The 18,929-nt window shown below is 36.8% G+C and overlaps 1 protein-coding gene and 1 long non-coding RNA gene across 7 annotated transcripts; one reads left to right on the forward strand and one right to left on the reverse strand.

Annotated features, from left to right (window-relative positions):
• Positions 1–6,286: 6,286 nt before the first annotated feature.
• Positions 6,287–10,272, reverse strand: LOC107817578 (uncharacterized). 3 transcript variants are annotated; one of them, XR_012709663.1, is made up of 5 exons: positions 10,084–10,271; positions 9,437–9,752; positions 6,978–9,086; positions 6,829–6,898; positions 6,287–6,741 (listed from the first exon to the last, which is right to left on the reverse strand). It is a non-coding gene; the product is annotated as an uncharacterized LOC107817578 (long non-coding RNA). The 3 variants fall into 3 exon arrangements; XR_012709664.1 differs by having other exon boundaries at positions 6,829–9,005; positions 10,084–10,272; XR_001655217.2 differs by having other exon boundaries at positions 6,829–9,086.
• Positions 10,273–11,624: 1,352 nt separating this feature from the next.
• Positions 11,625–17,839, forward strand: LOC107817577 (uncharacterized). Of its 4 annotated transcripts, none has more exons than XM_075253855.1 (10): positions 11,625–11,783; positions 11,893–11,930; positions 13,374–13,591; positions 13,681–13,730; positions 13,834–13,903; positions 13,994–14,099; positions 14,924–14,990; positions 15,265–15,340; positions 16,947–17,245; positions 17,500–17,839. In XM_075253855.1, exons 1-10 carry the CDS (start codon positions 11,640–11,642, stop codon positions 17,581–17,583), a joined length of 1,152 nt encoding a protein of 383 aa, XP_075109956.1. In that variant the 5' UTR covers positions 11,625–11,639; the 3' UTR covers positions 17,584–17,839. The 4 variants fall into 4 exon arrangements, with proteins under 4 accessions (XP_075109956.1, XP_075109957.1, XP_016498911.1 ...); XM_075253856.1 differs by having other exon boundaries at positions 13,431–13,591; XM_016643425.2 differs by lacking the exon at positions 11,893–11,930 and having other exon boundaries at positions 11,654–11,783.
• The last annotated feature ends 1,090 nt before the right edge of the window (positions 17,840–18,929 follow it).

Raw genomic sequence — 18,929 nt, forward strand, 5'->3', positions numbered from 1 at the left:
GTGAGTCGAAATATGAAACTTTAGTTTTCTAGGCCTGGCGCTACAACCGTGATTCTTGGGGCCACAATAATGTTCTTGTTTTATAAATAAAGAAGAAGCAACAACATAGAAAAAGCAGCAATCCACAGCAAAGAAGAAGCATCAATAGAGAAGAAAACGTATATGAAGTTACCAATATTGGGTATTAGTTAATTATTTTTAAAATTGGATACATATTAAATGACAGACTAAATAGGACGTCTCGTGAAATTTTTACCAACGTGTGTAATTTTTCTATTAAAAAAAAGGAAATTTTACATATTATAGCTAAATAATGCACCATATTTATTATAAACCAAAACACTTTAAAAATATTATGATTTATAGCTATTTTTTGTATTTTATAGCAAAATACAAATTTAACGTGTATTCTACTGTTAAGGCGTAAAAAATGCCATTTTGTATTTATCCGACAATCCCTCTTTCACTCTCTAACTCCATGATTTCTCTTGCTTTCTCTCTGTTAGTACAAATATGAATCCTTCAACAAGCGCACGCATTTCTCTCCACGTTTTCAAGCACGATTTTGTTCTGGCACAAATATTTCTTTATCAAGATCGAGCACTTGGTGGTGGACTCGACTGGGTTTTCTGAGCAGTGGAATCATAATCATAAGTGTCTCTTATTGTGCGCTTGTTGCCTTCTGCCGTCCTTTCGTTTTTAGTTCACTCGTGGTTTGTTTTTCAGCTGAAAAGCGTGCACCCTCTCATGTCTTCGACATTGAAGATTGGGTGGCTCGCGTGTTGCCTCATGTGGTAGGGATTCGTGATTGGTCGGCTTTCTACAAGAGTTTTGGACCTAAGGTTCCGTCTGGTAAATGTTTTTGCTGCAGCTTTCTGTTGTTTACCATTTCCTGTTAATGCGACCTCCTCTGGTGCTAGATCGGCGAATTTCTAAGAAGAGGGCTCCGGTGCCGGCGTTTCACCAAGCTATTGCATCGGCTGGGATGCAGTTTGCTTTGACCGAATCCGTTCGTGGAGGTCGTACTCAAACTCCATCGACGAGGGATTCCGCCCCTCAGACTGTTATGCGGGATGAGATCTCTTCCCGGCCAGTCTATCATTTTGTAGACGATTCGTCTAATGGAGAGGATTCGCCTTCGAGAAAAATGCGAAGGGCGGAGCTTGGGAAGGCCGTTGTCACTAGTATTGAATCGGAGGAACTCATTGCTCCGGAAGCAGCACCTGCACTTGCACCAGATGTAAGTGCCATTGTTATGGTGGATGCCGTAATGAAGAGGAGGTTTTCTAGGGCCGAGGAGGTACATGAAGGCGGGAGCCTGTAAGGACCGTGGAAGGTGGAGCGTCGTCGGTGGCCGGGGGAGATGGAACGGTACCTGTGAAGGACGACGGTTCTGGTTCGAACATCGACCCTGAAGAAATGTGGGCCTTCTTGGAGAGGAACACTCGCATGGAGGTAAGGACGCAGGGGCCCAACCTCCACGTAATCATCCCCATGGATTATGACCTTTTGGGTAACTCGGAATGGGCGGTGCCGTCCTTTGCCCCTTGTGTGCGGCTTCTGAGAACACGGCGCTACAGGCGATGACCGATGCTAAGTTATCGCTGAGTATATCTGGCATGGCCCTACGAGTAATTACTTTTTATTGTTAGGATATGTTTCTTACATGTAATCCGCTTATACTAACTCTTTTTATTGCATATCAGACTCTTATCATGGGGATTGAGCGTGAATGGAGGGAAGGGCGGAGGACGGCCCTCGTTAAAAAGGTGACTTACAAGTATAAGGAATACCATACTAACACCGAACGTTGGCCGATGTTTTTACCCAGGATAAGAGTGGAGGCATACCGCTTTCGTTTCGCTGAGTCCCTGTGTGCAGCCTGGATGTCCCTTCCGTATGTCGAGGGGATGGTGGAACAGTTGTTCTGACGTAAGGTTGATGTCTATCTCGGTTGAGGTGTGGGCCTGGTTGATCTCTTCGACTGTCGTTACGATGATCTTTCATTGGCTCTGACTGGATCGTCGTCAAGCGTTGGGTTGGGACGTTAAGGTCGTCATCGTCTGCTCGCACCTTGGCGCAGTAGGCGTTATGAATTTCTTCCCAAGTGGTGGGAGGGTATTTCAAAAGTCTGCTTACCAATTTCCTGGTCGCCCTCGACCCATTCCTCTTCAACCCGTTTTGGAAGGCTGCTATTGTCACACCTTTTTTTTCTACCACCCCGGAAGGGGTATAAGGGAGTTTTTTTCAATTTAAGTGACAATCGAAACAGGATTTATTTATTTATTCAGAGTCGCCACTTGGGATAATTTATGGTGTCCCAAGTCACCGGTTTAGAATCCCGAATCGAGAAAAATTTGACTCTAATTATGGTCCGCGAACACAGAAATCCGGGTAAGGAATTTTGTTAACCCGAGAGAAGGTGTTAGGCATTCCTGGATTTTGTGATTTTAGCACGATCACTCAACTATTATTATTGGCCTAATTATCTAATTTTTACACGTTTTAAACTTATTGTACATTTTTTAACTTTTTAACCGCTTTCAATATTTCGGGAAAACTTCAAGGTTATTTAAAACATATCGTAAGCCACGCTACATGAAATGCACTCGTGGTTCACGACACATTCTATTTAACCTTGTTGGAAATTAGAATCGGGTCACATGAAATGTACACCCGAATTTTAGCAATTATAAATCACAACTACATCACGGGAACCGTACTCGTAACCATGATAATTGATGTAGCGTGCCTAAAGCAACTACGGAAATTCATTTTTTAATATCTAAGTTACAATATTTGTGAGGGCCATGGATGATCTAATTTATGGATGACACACCTCAAACCTTTTTCTTTTTAAAGAGAATGTATTTAACTATAGCAACTACAAATGTTAGCTCTTAATCTTATTTATGAGGGCCATGAGTTATGAGTCTTGTTTGGTATGACACACCTCAATTTATTTTAAAAAATTTGTACTTAATTAAAGCAATCTACGGATGTTCATGATTTTCCTAAAACTAATTATGATATTATTGCGAGGCCAAGAATTAGGGATTTAAAATTGTGGAACAACAGTATTCGGCCACTATATTGCAAAGAATCACATTTGGAATTGTATACTACGGCCTCGCCGCATTTTGAGATGAAATTTTGGAATCACTACAAATATGCAGCACTCCAGAATCAAAGCTCCCTTGAATTTCTTATTTGTGTATGTTATTGACCGTCATTGTTCAATTTATTAATATTTAATGGGCTGACAAAAATGAAACTTATATTTCAAGATTCTTGGCAGTAATCAAACCAACAAGAAAACTTGGCAACAAATTTTTTAAAATGAACCATTAACTCAAGCAATCCAAATCCAAAACCTAAAACGGCCCAATCATCTCATCTAAAAGCCGATATGGTAAGACAACCCATTATTAATCTTGCAAGTTCTGGTTTACATCAAAGATTATAAACGTTTACTCAATTCTAAGCCAATCTAATTTGAAACAAAACTATATCAATTAAATTATTTATCATCACAAGCTAAAGATCTCAAACTAAGAACAATTTACCACATATAAATTAAAATGGAAACAAGCAATATAAAAGTCAGCACATTAAACAGAACAAAAATATGCGCAAACTAAAGATTTAGAGTAGAAATGAACCTTAAATAAAACAATTTTAGATCTGTAATTATATGAGAAACTCGTGCAAAGGAATACAACGTCAACAAACTCACCCGAACCTCGACTCGAATCAGAACCTTGCGACGAACTCAACTCGAAAAATGGGGACAGTTTTGAGGTGACAATTTTCAAAGATGGGTGTTGGAAGGAAGTTCTCAGTAGGTTTTTATGTGTTGTGGTTATTGGTGTTGGAGAGGGTGAAGAAGAAAGCAGCGGCGAAGGGTGGTCGTTGGGTTGGTCGCCGGTGGTTCAAACCATGGCCGCTGGTTTACCAGATTCCAACGGAGGTGGGGCTGTGGTCGTTTAGACAGAACAGCGTCGCTGGTTGTTGCGTTTTGGTTGAAGAAGACGATGAATCTTGGCAGCTATGGAGGATGGTTGGCGGAGGGGTGTTCGGCGTTGTGGTGGTGCGTGGAAACAACTGAAGCGGCTGGTTCTTCCTCCTTTCTCTAGGGTTTTTTTTGTGTTCTTCATGAAGAAGAAATGTGGTAATGAGTCCTTTTTTGTGAGGGTTCTGGTGTGCTCTTGTTGAAGAAGAAGAGAACTGATGGGGTCATTTGGGGTGGGGTGTGAAGAAGACGATCTTCCATGGGGGGGGGGGGGGGGGGTCATTTTTGTCTGCTGAAAACGGTGGATCAGATTTGCCCCTAAGTCTAGGATTTGTTTTTTTCTGTATTTTTCAGCTCCTTTTTTCAGATTTTAGGCGTTTTAGGTTAGTTTCCTTTAATAGGTTTAGGGTTTTAGGGTTATATTTAGGTTAAGGGATATGGGCCTAAGAATTATGGGTTAGGTCCAAATATTAGGCTTAAAAGTGGGTCGTTTAAGTCCAAATTTTATTCTTTCCTCGCGAACGAGACTAAAAATACGATCTCATTTATTAATTAATCCTACTTAAGTAAAAGAATTATTAAAATAAGACTGACCGTTAAAACAAAACTATTTTTGGCATTTTTCAAGATTAAAAATGACTACAAAACGTTAATGAAACTATTTTTTTGTAATTTTTATTTTCTTGTAATAAAATAAAGTAAAAGACTCAAAATTAGTTGAAATAACGATATTAGGCCTAAATTAAATATTACATGCTAAAATATAAAAAATCTTGGGGAGGGTCAAAAATCACATGTCTACAGCTGCCCCTCTTTGACTGGAAACGCGAAGAGTTTTCAGACAAAGAATGACTAGACAGGTTTTTTGTCCCGACCCTTATTTAAGGAGACCAAAAACTAAGAGGAAGGAGAATGTGATCGAGCCCTGGTATCTGAGCTGCCTACATATCCTTGGCTATAAAGGAATCATGCCACGTGTAGTTCAGAAGTGAGTGAGATGATGGAGTATACCGAGGTGGAGAGCCGGTCGAGGTGTCGTTCCGCCGAGGTTCCGGTCTGCGATCTTGTTATTACATCAAAATGAAAAAGACTAACTAAACCTGTCAACTATGAATTACAAAATTCATATCTATAAGTCTTCTGAAGTTTGATCTTGAGTCTTGAATGGTTCTTCATGCAGACTTTGGATTTGAACCTTGACGCTTGCTAGTTGCAGGTGCTAGTTCATTCTTCTTCAGCTTTTCGGATCAAAACCGGACATACCATGCTTGTGACTCCAGTCATGTCTTGGGCAACCCACATCTTTCATCAACTTCTGCATTTGGATTCACTTCTTGCCTTTCTCTCTTTTTTTATTCTGGATTGTGACTAACTTTTGTTGATCATCTCTGACTGTTGACTCGCATTCTTGCCGCGAGCTTCTTTTGTTGCTGACTTGAATTGCATTCTGAAGTGAAGTTCCTTATTCTCTAGGTGGAGCCTGATTGCCAACATTTGAACTGCATTCCCTTGCTCTCCAGGTGGGCGCCTGATTACCAAAACTTGAATTGTATTCCCTTTGTTACTTTAAATTGTTTTCCCTTGAAACCTGTGCTATCTTCCTTTGAAACTTGAATTTATTTCCTTGTACTCCAGGTGGTTGCCTGATTGCCAAAACTTTAACTGTATTCCCTTGCTCTCCAGGTGGACGCCTGATTGCCAAAACTTGAACTGTACTCCCTTGCTATCCAGGAGGGCGCCTGATCGCCAAAACTTGAAATGTATTCCCTTGCTCTCCAGGTGAGCTCCTGGTTGCCACAACTTGAATTGTATTCCCTTGCTCTCCAGGTGGGCGCCTGATTGCCAAAACTTTAACTGTATTGGGACTGGAGTTATTTAAAAAGTGGGTATAAGTTCAAAGTTTTAAAAAAAATGAGTATATGTTAAATGGAGGCGACCAAATAGGGCGTCCCGTGCAATTTTTACACTATTAGCTCGGTGAAGAGATCTTGTGAGAATTTCAAATTGTAGGCCTTTTCTACACGAAATATGGGCTGTGATATAAATTTAATATGTAAACAAAATATGTTACCAAAGCGCAAGATAGAAATTGTTTTAATAGTTAAAAAAAAAAAGACTTCTATTTAATATTCACTCCATTTTAATTTATGTGAACATATTTCCTTTTTAGTTTGTGTAAAAAAAAAATGATCCCTTTCCTTATTTAGAAATAATTTAAATTTATGAATGATTTATAGCCACACAAAATATATGTGCCTCATTTTGCGCCACAAATTTAAAAGTTTTCTCTCTTTTCTTAAACTCCGTGCTCAATCAAATGGATTCACATAGGGAGTATTACATTTGAAAGCCTATTACACAAGAACAACCAAACACAAACACATCATCAACTATCTAAACAACTTCAATAGAAAGATCTATTGAATCATTAATAGTCTCTTGACCACTAATCTATAAGAACCAAGAATATTCATTTAAAAATAAAGAACTCTTTTCATGGTCATGGCAGAGAACTAGTAGGGAAGCATGGCACCAACAATCAAACCAGTGAAGACCTTGGGGTTCAAGATATCGATGGTTGAAGTTGCAGCCCGACTCTCAAAAGCACCAAACAGGGCCAGAGACACAAGTGCAACCCCATTTACTCTCCAGGATCCCTTACCTGAAACGTGTAGTCTTAAATAGCTACCGTCCTACAAATAGTCCTCGGCGAAGGTCAACCTTATGCACTGCCAAAAAGAGAAAAATCATCACCATTAATGGAAGGAAAAAAAGGCAACAGAGTAAAAGACATCCCACATAGTTTGATAGCTTACCATCGTGAGCAGGGACCCATATAAAATGGCGCCATCGAAACTTTAGTTAATGGCCTGTGAGACGAAATATCTTCTCCCCGGAAACGAGAGACTTTTAGTCTGACAGAAGAGGGGTTCTTAATATATTCGAAAGCACAAACATTACCTACTTTTAGGTGATTTTCTTCGTCCAACCACTTGTAAAAAAGGCATATTGCTGTCCAAATTTGCATTTTACTGACCAAGAACCCTTGCCTCGCATAGTTTTGAAAATCTATCGTTCTGCCAATACTTTCTGGCAAAGGCCAAATTTAAGGACTACCAGAAAGAGAAACATTACTAAAAAAATCACAGAGTATAAGAATGGCAACAGACTCACCTAACCAACTTGTTTTCCTGTTCATAACAACGCCTTACAACGACGTCATTTTGAAATTGTATTTTTTTCTTGAATGGCTTGGTAAAAGTTCAACATCTATTTAATTTAACAAGTTATCTGCTATAATAGAGTTCACAATTTTGTTGAATTTTACAAACAATATTTTAATAAAGATTTATTTAATACATTAAACAATTTAGCAAATATAAATTGCTTGCTTGTGTAACAAAAGAGTTATAAACTAACTAAACAACAAATGAGTTAAATACTAAAATAAATTGTCAATTGAAAAAGAAAAAGTCAACTAAACAGTAATAATGAAATGGCTTAATAAAATATGCTAAGAGTCAGGAATATGAATCAATAATACTCCATCCAAATTCCCATTTGAAAGTAGAAAAATGGCTTACTGAGATGTCATTTGAATAGCAAACCTCCAACAAGAGAGAATGCTATCGATCAGATCCAAACCATCAAGTAATAAAAATAAGTGCCACTTAATAAACTGGAAGGATAAGTGGCTGCCAAATCATGCCTTAATCATTGCCGGACCACTTAACATAGGTGAAGACGATCATACACTTTCAAATTACATTAACTGCAACATCAAAATTCACGTCTAACTATACCAACAAAGCCGAATTGTCCATTTACCGATAGTAGTCACTGTATGGCACATTCTTTACCTATCTTTTTTATGTTTAATACTTCATTTTCCTCTTAGAATAATCTATTATTATCTCTACTGTGGTTCTGTTCTCAATTTATTTGCCAATATGTCTTCAGCCTGTTCAATATCCCTGCACCTCAGCCTATGTTTCCTTCTATAGTTATTGTGACCTTTTAACAAATAACATGCACATTGAACGACTGCTTTGCGAACAACTCCTAGAGAAAATATTAACATGCAATTGTCTGGCATATAGCAAAAGTATCTTTCTTTTTTTGGATACTCTATCTGAAGAGTAAATTAAACTTGAAACACTAAGCAGCTATGGGAAGTACATTCTCCATTTTTTAATTTCACGGTGGGCACATATAATGGAATTGTCTTTCACCTTCATATCATTGAGATGGTTAAAAGGAAGTACATTCTCTATTTCTTTTTCAAAATTTTGCAGTGGGAACATATATCGGTAACTGTATTTGACCTTCATATCACTGAGATGGTTACAAGCCAGGCTTACAGTGAGAGATGAACATAAAAACAGCGAAATCCTTGCGGATTAGCATAAATTTTATGATATTAAAATGTTTATTCGACAAAGTTTTGACCTTCAAACAGTAAAAAATAATATGAAATAAAGAGGAACAAGACAGAGATCTTGATGTCCCAAGCTGAATCTATACCTTCCTGTCTTTGCCCATCCAAAATTTGAGTTGGTTTTCAAGACTTCGCACACAAGTTGAAGAAACCAATAAAATATTTGGAGCAACTTGTAAACTTATCTGTACTTCTATTTCTCTGGTCTATCCCACAGAACCAAAAAAACAATAACAGAACCCTACAGGTTCTCCTTTTTATAAAGAGATTTTGCATCTTCCTTTCATCTCTATACTCATAAAAATAGTCCACCTCAAAAAACATAGTATAATGGTATGTCTAAGAAATTACTAACACCAGTAATATAAACATTTCAATAACAAAAAAGTTTAATTATTAAAATTTTCTACTACAAACAAAACATCTATAGTGGAGGCAATAGATATTATACTCATAAAAGATCATGTGTACCTCGAGTTTTCTGGAGCTAAACTTCCCAAAAGTATATTGCTGGCTTGAGTTCATTTCCCATAAAGCTGGCAAATCCTCTTCTGGCTGAGTACCGTAACAGTATTAACCTTCTTCTATTTTAATATCCATTTGGGTACGACAAAGAGCTCAATCACCAATCAGTATCTATTTTCAATATGATCCAGTATTAAGCAAGGAATATGATTCTTTTTCCTTTTTATTTATACGATCTAATTGGATCCATATCTTCTTTGAGACTTAAAACAACGAACAACAAAATCTTACTACTTCTTTTTTGGGGGCATTTCAATCCCATGGTCAATTGTACTAATAAAATGTTATAGCAAAAATAATTGTCATGACCCAGAATTCCCACCGTCGGGACCGTGATGGCGCCTAACATCACTCGCTAGGCAAGACAATGTTAGAGTTTTATTGACCATTTTCCTTTACATTTTATTGATTAAAATTTACAAGCTAGAACAAGTATAGTGCTCATAAAAGATCTTGCATACCTAGATTTTCTGCAGCTAGACTTAACCACGCCTCCCAAAAGTATAGTGCTCCTCTGAATTTAATTCCCATAGAGCTGGGAAGTTCTCTTCTGGCTGAGCACCACAACAGTCACACTTTCTTCCAAATTGCCCATATCCTTTTGGAATAACTGTCTCATGAAACTTATTTTGAAGGAAGTAGTCACTTATACAATATGATTGAACATCATAGTGAAAGCACCTCTCGACCTCCCAGAGCAGGCACAAAAAGAAAAACACAATCAATCTTCTTTTCAGCCGATGGAAACAAATCAAATTGCAAATGCAATAGGCACCACTGCAATTATTTTTGAATAATGATTAAAATCAAAGAAATTTGCAAATCTCTTTAAGAAACTATCATTCTTTTGACCATAAAAGGTCCTTACATGAAATTTGGAGAATTACATGTTGGTTAATGAAAACACATCATAAGCAAAAATGCTAACTTTCTGAAAGGCCCTAAATCACCAAAAGAGAGGGGGAAAAAAGTAAAATTACGCAATTTGCCTTAGTTTTTTTTGAAATTATGCCAATTTATATAATCAAAACCGGAGTAAAAAATATGGCATCTGAAACCCAAGAAGATACTCAAAGCTGAATAATTTCGGGACGAAAAAATAAATTACCGTCAAAATCGACTACAGTAGTTCAGTTGCACAATTTACCAGCCTCGATCGCTTCTTTTTTGAGTTTCCAGATAGCAGTCTGATATTTATCATAGTTGTCCGTCATCAGAGAAGTACATTTCTACCTGTGGCCAAGTTCCACCATGCTAATACTCGTTAAACGATTAGGCTGATCGACCACCGCCTAAGAACAAATTAAATTTACATAAATGGGCCTAAGTAATAATAAAACCTAAGGGCATAAATGTAATTGCACCTAGAAGGAGGATGACTTATTCTCGCCGGAAACTATAACTTAATTCATTACTATCTCTGTTTCGGACTCTATTTCTTTTTTTGTCCGTTCAAAAAAAAAATGTCCTCTTTCTAAATTTGATAATAATTTAGCTTAAATTTACAATTTTACCCTTAATGAGAAGCTTTTATAACCACACAAATACTCTGAACTCCTTTTTGACTTGTTTAGGACCACAAATACCGAAAATCTTTTTTTTTTCTTAAAGTCAGTGCCCGATCAAACAGATTCACATAAATCGAAACTGAGGCACTATTACACTGCTAAGTTTAGTTTAGAGACGACAATATAACAAAGCTGGGGGATTTGCATCTATACCCGCTTTGTGGGTCACGTTTTAACTTGTGTTCGCTTTGGAAAAAAAGACTGCAAGCGTACCCGCTTTTCGCGTAACTTTAGCATACGGGGCTGAAGTAGCAAAGGCAATCACACAAAACTTCAGCATTCTAGTAGACGGGCCTGAAGTAGCAAGTGTGCTAAACCAAGTGCGCTGAAGTTTTTGTTTGTAATTGCTGAACTTAAGCATAGTAGCTGATGTTTTGTTCTCTATTTGTTGAAGTTTTTGTTTGTAATTGCTGAACTTAAGCATAACAGCTGAAGTTTTGTTCTCTATTTGCTGAAATTTTTGTTTGTAATTGCATTAAATAAGCTGAAGTTTTTTGTCCTGGATTAATTGGTTTTGTCATTAAGTTTTTTCAAAAACTTCAGCAGAAGATGCTGAAATTATTTAGTTCATTTATAAAAACTTCAGCACTAAATAAGTTGAAGTTTTTTTTGTCATGGATAAGTTTTTTCAAAAACTTCAGCAGAGATGCTGAAGTTATTTAGTTCATTTGTAAAAATTTCAATACTATATAAGCTGAAATTTTTGAAAAAACTTTCTAACATACTAGCCAGATTGAAACACTAGTAACTCATGGTTCAATTTTCTTAACACAGGATTATTATGATGTCTGTACCCTACTAGTGCAGAAGCTATATTGTAAAAACAAATAAAGGATGAGCAACTCATAAAGGGAAAGACACAATACAGAAAGCAAAAAGAAGAAGAAAGAGAGAGCGAGAAGCTTCATAAAACCCTCGTCAACTTGATATACGAGTCATCAGGATTCAACATATATCTGTATTACTGTATATTCATAGCAGTACCAACAACAGTAGAAGAAAGAAGAAGAAGAAAATGAAGGAGGAGAAATGAGACTTAAGTTGTTCAAAAAGTGGGTACAAATTAAAACTTTATAAAAAAATGGGTATAAGTTAAATGAACAACAAAACAGCAGGCCGGTGCAATTTTTACAACAAAGCCGCACGCCACTACTGGGCTCAGCTAAACATAGTTAGGTCTACTCACTCCACTCGCCACCATTCCCTGCCCCTCCTTGCGCAACCCAGCATAGTGTCTTGGGTACGCCTTCCTTTTTTGTGATTCTTTTTCTATTTCTTTTCCCCTTTTTGTTTCCTATGTTTGTTGGTTTATTCTCCCATTTGTCGAAAGTTTTGTTTTCTTTCTGAAGGATGCTTCTTCTTTTTTTGGGCTTCAGAAGTTAATTATGTATGTATACATTCGCTTAAATTTTCAAAATTTTTGCTGAAATTGATTTGCTTTCCCTGTATTTCCATTACTTTCTATGTACCTTTCAGCCTCTCTCTGTTTCTTCTCCACTCTATTATTCTTTTTCTCTCATTATTATTAGTACTTTGTTTCTATAATTTTTAGTTTATTGTCCCATTATTCCGAAATTTTTATCTTTCTCGCCAAAAGTGGTGCTGTTTTTTTCTTTTTTGCTGCTGCAGAAGTCAAGTATATATGTGTTTTTGCTGAAATCTTCGAACTTTATAATGGAAATTCATATGCTTTAGCCCTATGTTGCCATTGCTTTATGCACCTGCCAATCAATATGTGTGTATTTCTGAAATAGAACTTTTTAATGGAAATTCTTATGCTTTAGCCCTATGTTGCCATTGCTTTATGCACCTGCCAATCAATAAACTTTTTCCCAATTCCCAACTACAAGAGGCGCCTATATGAACGATTTATATTATTTACGGAAAGGCTTCTCTTTTGTCTGTGCTTGAATCGCCTATACATATCAGGCGCCTGTAGAAGTTAAGTCTGCCAACTTGATAAGTGTGTTTGATTACGTTAGTTGGAAAATACATAGTCTTCTTTTTAAAGTATTTTTCGTCTGAAAATTAATAAGCATGTGCCATAAACTGCATGTATCTTAGCCTAGCAACTCAGAAATGAATTTGGACACGTATCTAAGGTTGGACCTGAAAGATGAATGTCCTGAATTTTAAGAAGACTAAAAGGGAACATGATTACAATCCGACGTAGAATGAGGAAATATTTTGTGTTACTGATGTTTATGTATAATATGGCTATATGAATATATCTATCGGGTCCAATTATATCGTTTTTGTTACTAAAATTGGATTAATCAATTGTTTCTGTTATGGCAGGATAATGATCTAATGATTCTTGTCATTGGCATGAAAGATCTCTTTTATTATTTTGCCATTAATAGCCTGTTAATATCTTATACATCCATATATTTCAAACTTCAAATTTGTCAAGAATATATATGTATTTATTGTGTTACTAAATGTGTAATTATTGTATGACGTGGCTTGGGTTTTAGTTATTTTAGATTAAGCTCTGAATCTGATAGCCGAAATAGCCCCAAACAAATAATTGTCCATCGAGTTGTAAAAGGGATTACTAAGTTGTGTAACCTTTTTTTCCCTTGATTTTCCTATGGGGAAACCAGAAAAAAAAATCAACTGCAGGCAACATAAGAATTAATATAAATTCGCGTGGTTGGTTTGAGGATTTTGCATTACTTCCTCTTTCCCATTTTGTTTATAATTGATGATTTCTGCATGTCTTTCTTGTTTTATTTTAATTTTTGAAGTTCAAAAGGAGTGTTCTCACTGAATAGAAGGATACTAGGGTTATACATTTTCTTTGAATTTGTGATTTTCTTGCATTCAGATGGTTGGATAATCACTGGTTGGTAAGATTGATTGCAAAGACATCTGATTTCTACAGAATGGCTGCTGTCAATGGCTCAAGTGACTTGTCTTCAGAGATGGAGGTGGATGCATTTAGACGCCTCTTCCCTTTGCGCTATCATGAGTATCATCTTCTTAAATCTGTCCGACCTGATGCCCGAAAGCTTGGAAGTGCTAGAGATACAACACTTGCACTTGGTTTGACTAATCATCATTTCAACTGATCAGTTTAATTATATTTTTTTTTTCAGGAGTTGTCCAAACTTAAATCTGTAGTTTCACTGCAGGTGCCGTTGCCTCTGCTGATGGATCAGCACTAGCAAAGATTGGATCCACTGTAAGTGTATCCTTTGTATCATTGGCTTCTTAGTCGCTCTATAGGAGCTTCCATTTTTCCACTCAAAATGCTTCTAAGTTGATTGGTTATCTTGCAATCGCAGACAATGCTGGCTGCCATCAAAATGGAAGTCATGACACCGACAGTGGAATGTCCAGATGAGGGATCCATAGGTATAAAAAAAACCTCTCATTTCTCAGCTCTTATTATTCTTTTACCCATATATTTTCTTGATATAGATACGATTTATATTGTGAATACAGCTATCGAATTTCACATGCCTCCCATTTGTTCTCCCCTGGTTCGGCCTGGTAGGCCTGCAGAGGCAGCAGAAGTAATTTCGAAGCAGCTGTCAGACACTATCTTCAGGTATATAATAATAGCTTGCAGATGCCCAAAATGTGGAGTCTAATATTCGTCATCATCTAATTCTTTTGTGTTAGGTTTTTTATAATGACCATGCCATATGGTAGTTACTGCTTTGTTTTTACAATTCTCCGAACCTCTGATAATCTAATACAGCAACATAGGTTATATTTTAAGGTCCAACTAAACAATTAATGATCTCGCAGCAAACATAACAAACTAAATGGGAAAAATACTCCTGCTTCAGGCATCTTGTCCGTGTTTCTTTCTAATCTTGGTTGGGCGATACTACTTATTGATAAATAAATAGTAGCTATTGTTACCTGAAGAATTTTCTGAAAGAAATTTACGTCACAAGAGTGAAGGTTTCTTATCTCTGGCAACTACTACGGTATTGCCAGATAACCAGAAGCAGTCTCTGGAGAACTTTACGTTACAATAGGGGAATTCTTCTTCTGATTCCTCCTATGAGAATTTTGGAACATAATCACCGTTCGATCAACCATGCCAATCCCACATTAGTTGGTGGTCGGCCGTATGAATGATCTGAATCCATTCGCTCTGTTTGGAACTTAATCATAACTGTTAATACTTCTCTGATGAAAATATTTATGCCAAGAAGTATCTCTGATGTTGAGGAAGTCTCTAAATTTTCTATTGTTTTTCTAAAGGTAGAACTAGACGTAAGAGAGAGATGCTTTGATTGTTAGCTTCATATTGTAGCTCTGCTCTTGCTCTTGTTTTATCTTTTTAATATTTGTGTTTTCTTCACTTTCTGATGAGTATTCCTGTACAATCTCCTCAATAAGCAATTCAAATGTTTGCAGTTCTGGCATGATTGACTTAAAAGAGTTGTGCTTGGTTGGAGGAAAAGCTGCATGGATGGCTTACCTGGTAACAAATCTGAAGATCTTTCTTGTGTTCTTGCATTTTTCTCATGTTCTGTAGAAAAAGGAAAAGTTTGTCCCATAATTGTAAGTTAATTGGAGAGTAACTCCGCTGTGATGTCTCTCAGCATGTAGATTTGGACTATACGGTTGTTAGTTATTCATCTTTGGTCTTCAAATCTTCCCCACCTTAATATTTCTTCATTTTATGCTAATAACTATGCGTTTAGATTGTATGCCAAATTGTTGATATTTATTCCTAGGGCACATAATATTTACAGGACATATACTGTTTGGATGCTGATGGTGCCCTGTTTGATGCTGCATTACTATCTGCAGTTGCTGCCTTTTCGCATTGTAAGTTTGCTATCACTTGGATTCTTTTTTAAAGTATTCCTATATGATTACTCGTCCAGTCAGAGACAACAATTTTGTATTTTGTATCCCGTTTTTGGTTTTGAGATTGGAAATGAACCACATGTTAAATGCACTATGGGAAATAAGATTATTTTAAATCAAAGGTTAAACAGGGTAAGAAAAGAAGATGGTTTCTGCGATAAAGGCAGAAAATACTTTATACTATCGACAGACAACGGCAAATCCAAGCTTCATCAAGAAGAAAGAACATGAAAAAAGAGGACCAGCTGTCCAGCACAAGTTATTAGAGCAATTATCAAGTATGGTAACGGAGCAAAGCTGTCCAATCTCTACAACAGTCTGGCCTGTGTATGTCATGTAATAAACCTTGAGGAAGGCCAGTCTTGAAGAGAATAAGAAGAAAGAGGACAAACTGTTCTTAGTTTTAGCAATATATCAAAAGAGCAATCGTTTCCACTTAGTTTCGGTTTGTTAGAGGAATACCATGCAATTAATTTAGGAAACCATTCGTGAGAAGAGATGAAGGGATGAAGAAGAATGCACGCGTTAGGTGAATTTCATGGAATGGTTCCCGATGTTTGAAATAGTTGATCAATTACAGTGCTCAGGACCATAGTGCTTCCATTTCCCTTATGCCTCAAGAAATTAAGCTCCAACATAGAAGAACACAAAATTTTCACTCCAAACAAGTTTCGAAGCACCTAATTAAGCTACCATCCTTCCTCATTTGATGACCCAGCGATCTCTGTTGTGTAAATTGTCTCTCCAAAATATTCTTCCTTTCCTTTGTAGAAGATAGCATATTTTTGGACACTCAATTCTATTCACTATACCTTGAGGGAAGACAATACAAATAGTACGGGTATACTAGAAAGATAAGAATGCATGAGTACAACTGCACTACGTTAAATGTGTTCGCAAGGTGTGATGGTGGACTGTCTTGATTGAATCTGGGTGTATTGTGTGTACATTCCTTAAGTGAACGGTGGGTGCTTTACCTCTTAATTGTTCAGTATTGTCCGCACTGGGCTATTTTCTAAATTGCTCAAACTCTTCAGTTTGATGCCGTACCCGTGTCAGCAGGACGTTGGTGTGGGTGTGGGATCTCTATCGGATTTGGTCAACCGATTTTGGGTACTTTGACCAAAATCGAGGGAGAAATTCGGGACATGCTATAATTTTTGAAATCAAAACAAAAGCTAGTGTGAATTTGAAGAAATGGCTTGTATATAGAAATTTCTATGTTATATACTCGGATTCTCTTATTGATCAATATTTTCTCGTTTCTCGGAGTGCCTTGTAAGTTTCCACATAATATCTCATTATTTAGACATTTTTGTAACTCTAGTTTTAGATATTTGAATTAATTTTAGTCGAATCTCCGCACCCGTATCCGTACCTGGATCCATACCCCCGAATCTTAAAATTTTGATCATGAAGGATCGGACCTCTAGATCCATACCTGCATCAGGCACCCGCACTCGGTCCGAGCAACTTAGGTTATTTATAGCTGTACGTGATTAATTTGGAAAAGTTGATTGCTATATGATCATGGGATTTTACATAGAAATTGGATTTCTTGCAGTGAACATTCCAGTTGTGTCTTTGAATGATGATGGGCGAATAGTTCTTGTGTCTGAGGACAATGTCAGAGGGAAATTGGAGAAGGAGCCTGTCAATAAAGAGAAAAGAAAACTGAAATTGAACTCTCCACCATTCTCCTTAACATGCATACTTCACAAGAACTACATCTTAGCAGATCCTACAGCAGAGGAAGAATCTATAATGGAAACAGTTGTAACTGTGGTATTGGATTCATATTACCAGCTTGTTTCACTTTATAAGCCAGGTGGACCAGTTCTTGCCCATACATCAGTTATCCAGGTTAGGTTGCGTCTTAATCCTTATGCTTGCCTAAACCCTTAAACAAAAGAAAAGTTCCATTACTTACTAACAAAGATTACATACCTGATCTGCATTAAGTTAGCAATTGATCTTGGAAACACTTTTTTACTTTCATTCCATGGTTCCTTATTGATCTGCATGATCTGAAATGGTTTCTAAGATATTCCTGTAAATATTAGTTCAAAGATGCTATCTTGACCACTTTTTACAAGAAATGCTCATTATGTCTTCAGGATTGTGTTGCGCTGGCAAGACGTAGAGTGAAAGAGCTTCAGAATGTATTGAATGAAGCTATTTCGGATATGGAGGTAGACTGAAGGAGGATTTCCTTGCACCATAGCATTCAACAGGCAGCTGGTTTTGACTTTAGGATTGCCTGCCTGTACTCAAATATTTTATAATAGAGGTCACTTGGAACTTATCGAAAAAATGCATTAGAAAAGGTAGCTCTGGTAGCCCTGGCTGCAGGAATTTTGATTAGCCAATATTTAGTGGGGAATTGCTTATTAATTATTTGTTAATTCTCTTAGTTGTTTCATTTATATCATTTGGCTCAAGCGCGAGTTATAGCTATACCATTTCCCTGATCAAGTGATAATTCAGTCACCAGGTTTATGATGGCAACCATTTGGATCCAATGGTTAGAATTAGGCTTTGGGTTAGTTATGAAGTTAAAGTTTAACTACAAGTGCTGTTGTGGAGTAAAATTAGTTGTCATAGTGCATGGCTTGGTGTTGCGGAGTGCAGCTTTGATCTGTAAAGACTGGTTTGTGTAAAGATTGGTTTGGGCAAAATTTCTGTTCTTCCCCCTGCCCCCGACTCCTTTTTTATTTTCGAATATCTGCTCAGAACTTTGGTCTGATTTGGTTGATTCTGAAGAAATTAAAAGGTTGCTTAGTTTGATGAAGTTGCAGCCTGTGTTGTGGGTTAACATTCTCAACTATAACTAATTTTGCATTTATATTGTGAAATTTAAAGAAAGAATTATTGTCAGTTACATATCAATCAAAAAAAATTATTGTCAATTACAATAATTTCAGTGGACTATGTTACAGAATTGGCAAGAAAAAGAAAAGAAAGATTACAAAGTGACAGCTTCCAAGTCATTTCAGATTTTCATTTTACACTGCGTTAAAATTTGATTTGTTAATGGTGTAAATAATTGACCAGCTTCAAGAAGTTACCCATGTTATTGCCACATGCTTAATGTAAACATTTGCCAGTTAAAGTTTAAGTGATTCACCATAAGCAGATAGCTTGTTTGTATTCTTTCTTTTATTTTCTTTTCTTGTCATCTTGTCTATGTTGATTTAACTGGACCCATTAATATTCACATGAAAAAATATCAACTCCTTTTCACAGACACAAAAAGAACTACATTCAAAAAAGAAAAAAGCTTTTCAATCTCACTCTTCATGATCCACATGACACACTCCTAATTTCTCATTTTCCCATTTGGCCATTTCATTGCTCTAGGATCAAATCAGCCAATAAGAAACCAAGAAACTTCATCAAATTGATGGCCCCAACAGATAGCATATATAAGGCCGACGTGTACACGTTGGGCTAATACTGTTCTTTTACATTTTATTTCATCACTTTCTTTTGTATTTAACTATTATGTTAATGATTCTTCCAATCAGTTAATGAGGAGAATAGTGAC

Source organism: Nicotiana tabacum, chromosome 5 (genome assembly GCF_000715075.1).
Source record: "Nicotiana tabacum cultivar K326 chromosome 5, ASM71507v2, whole genome shotgun sequence".
Taxonomy (NCBI): Eukaryota; Viridiplantae; Streptophyta; class Magnoliopsida; order Solanales; family Solanaceae; genus Nicotiana; species Nicotiana tabacum.

Bases quoted from the DNA above. Each gene is read 5' to 3' on its own strand.
- LOC107817577 (XM_075253855.1), top strand. From the start codon at position 11,640: ATGAACAACAAAACAGCAGGCCGGTGCAATTTTTACAACAAAGCCGCA. The intron at 11,931-13,373 runs GTATGTATACAT...TCTTGCATTCAG, and splicing joins GGGCTTCAGAAGTTAATTAT to ATGGTTGGATAATCACTGGT. The intron at 13,592-13,680 runs GTTTGACTAATC...GTTTCACTGCAG, and splicing joins AGATACAACACTTGCACTTG to GTGCCGTTGCCTCTGCTGAT.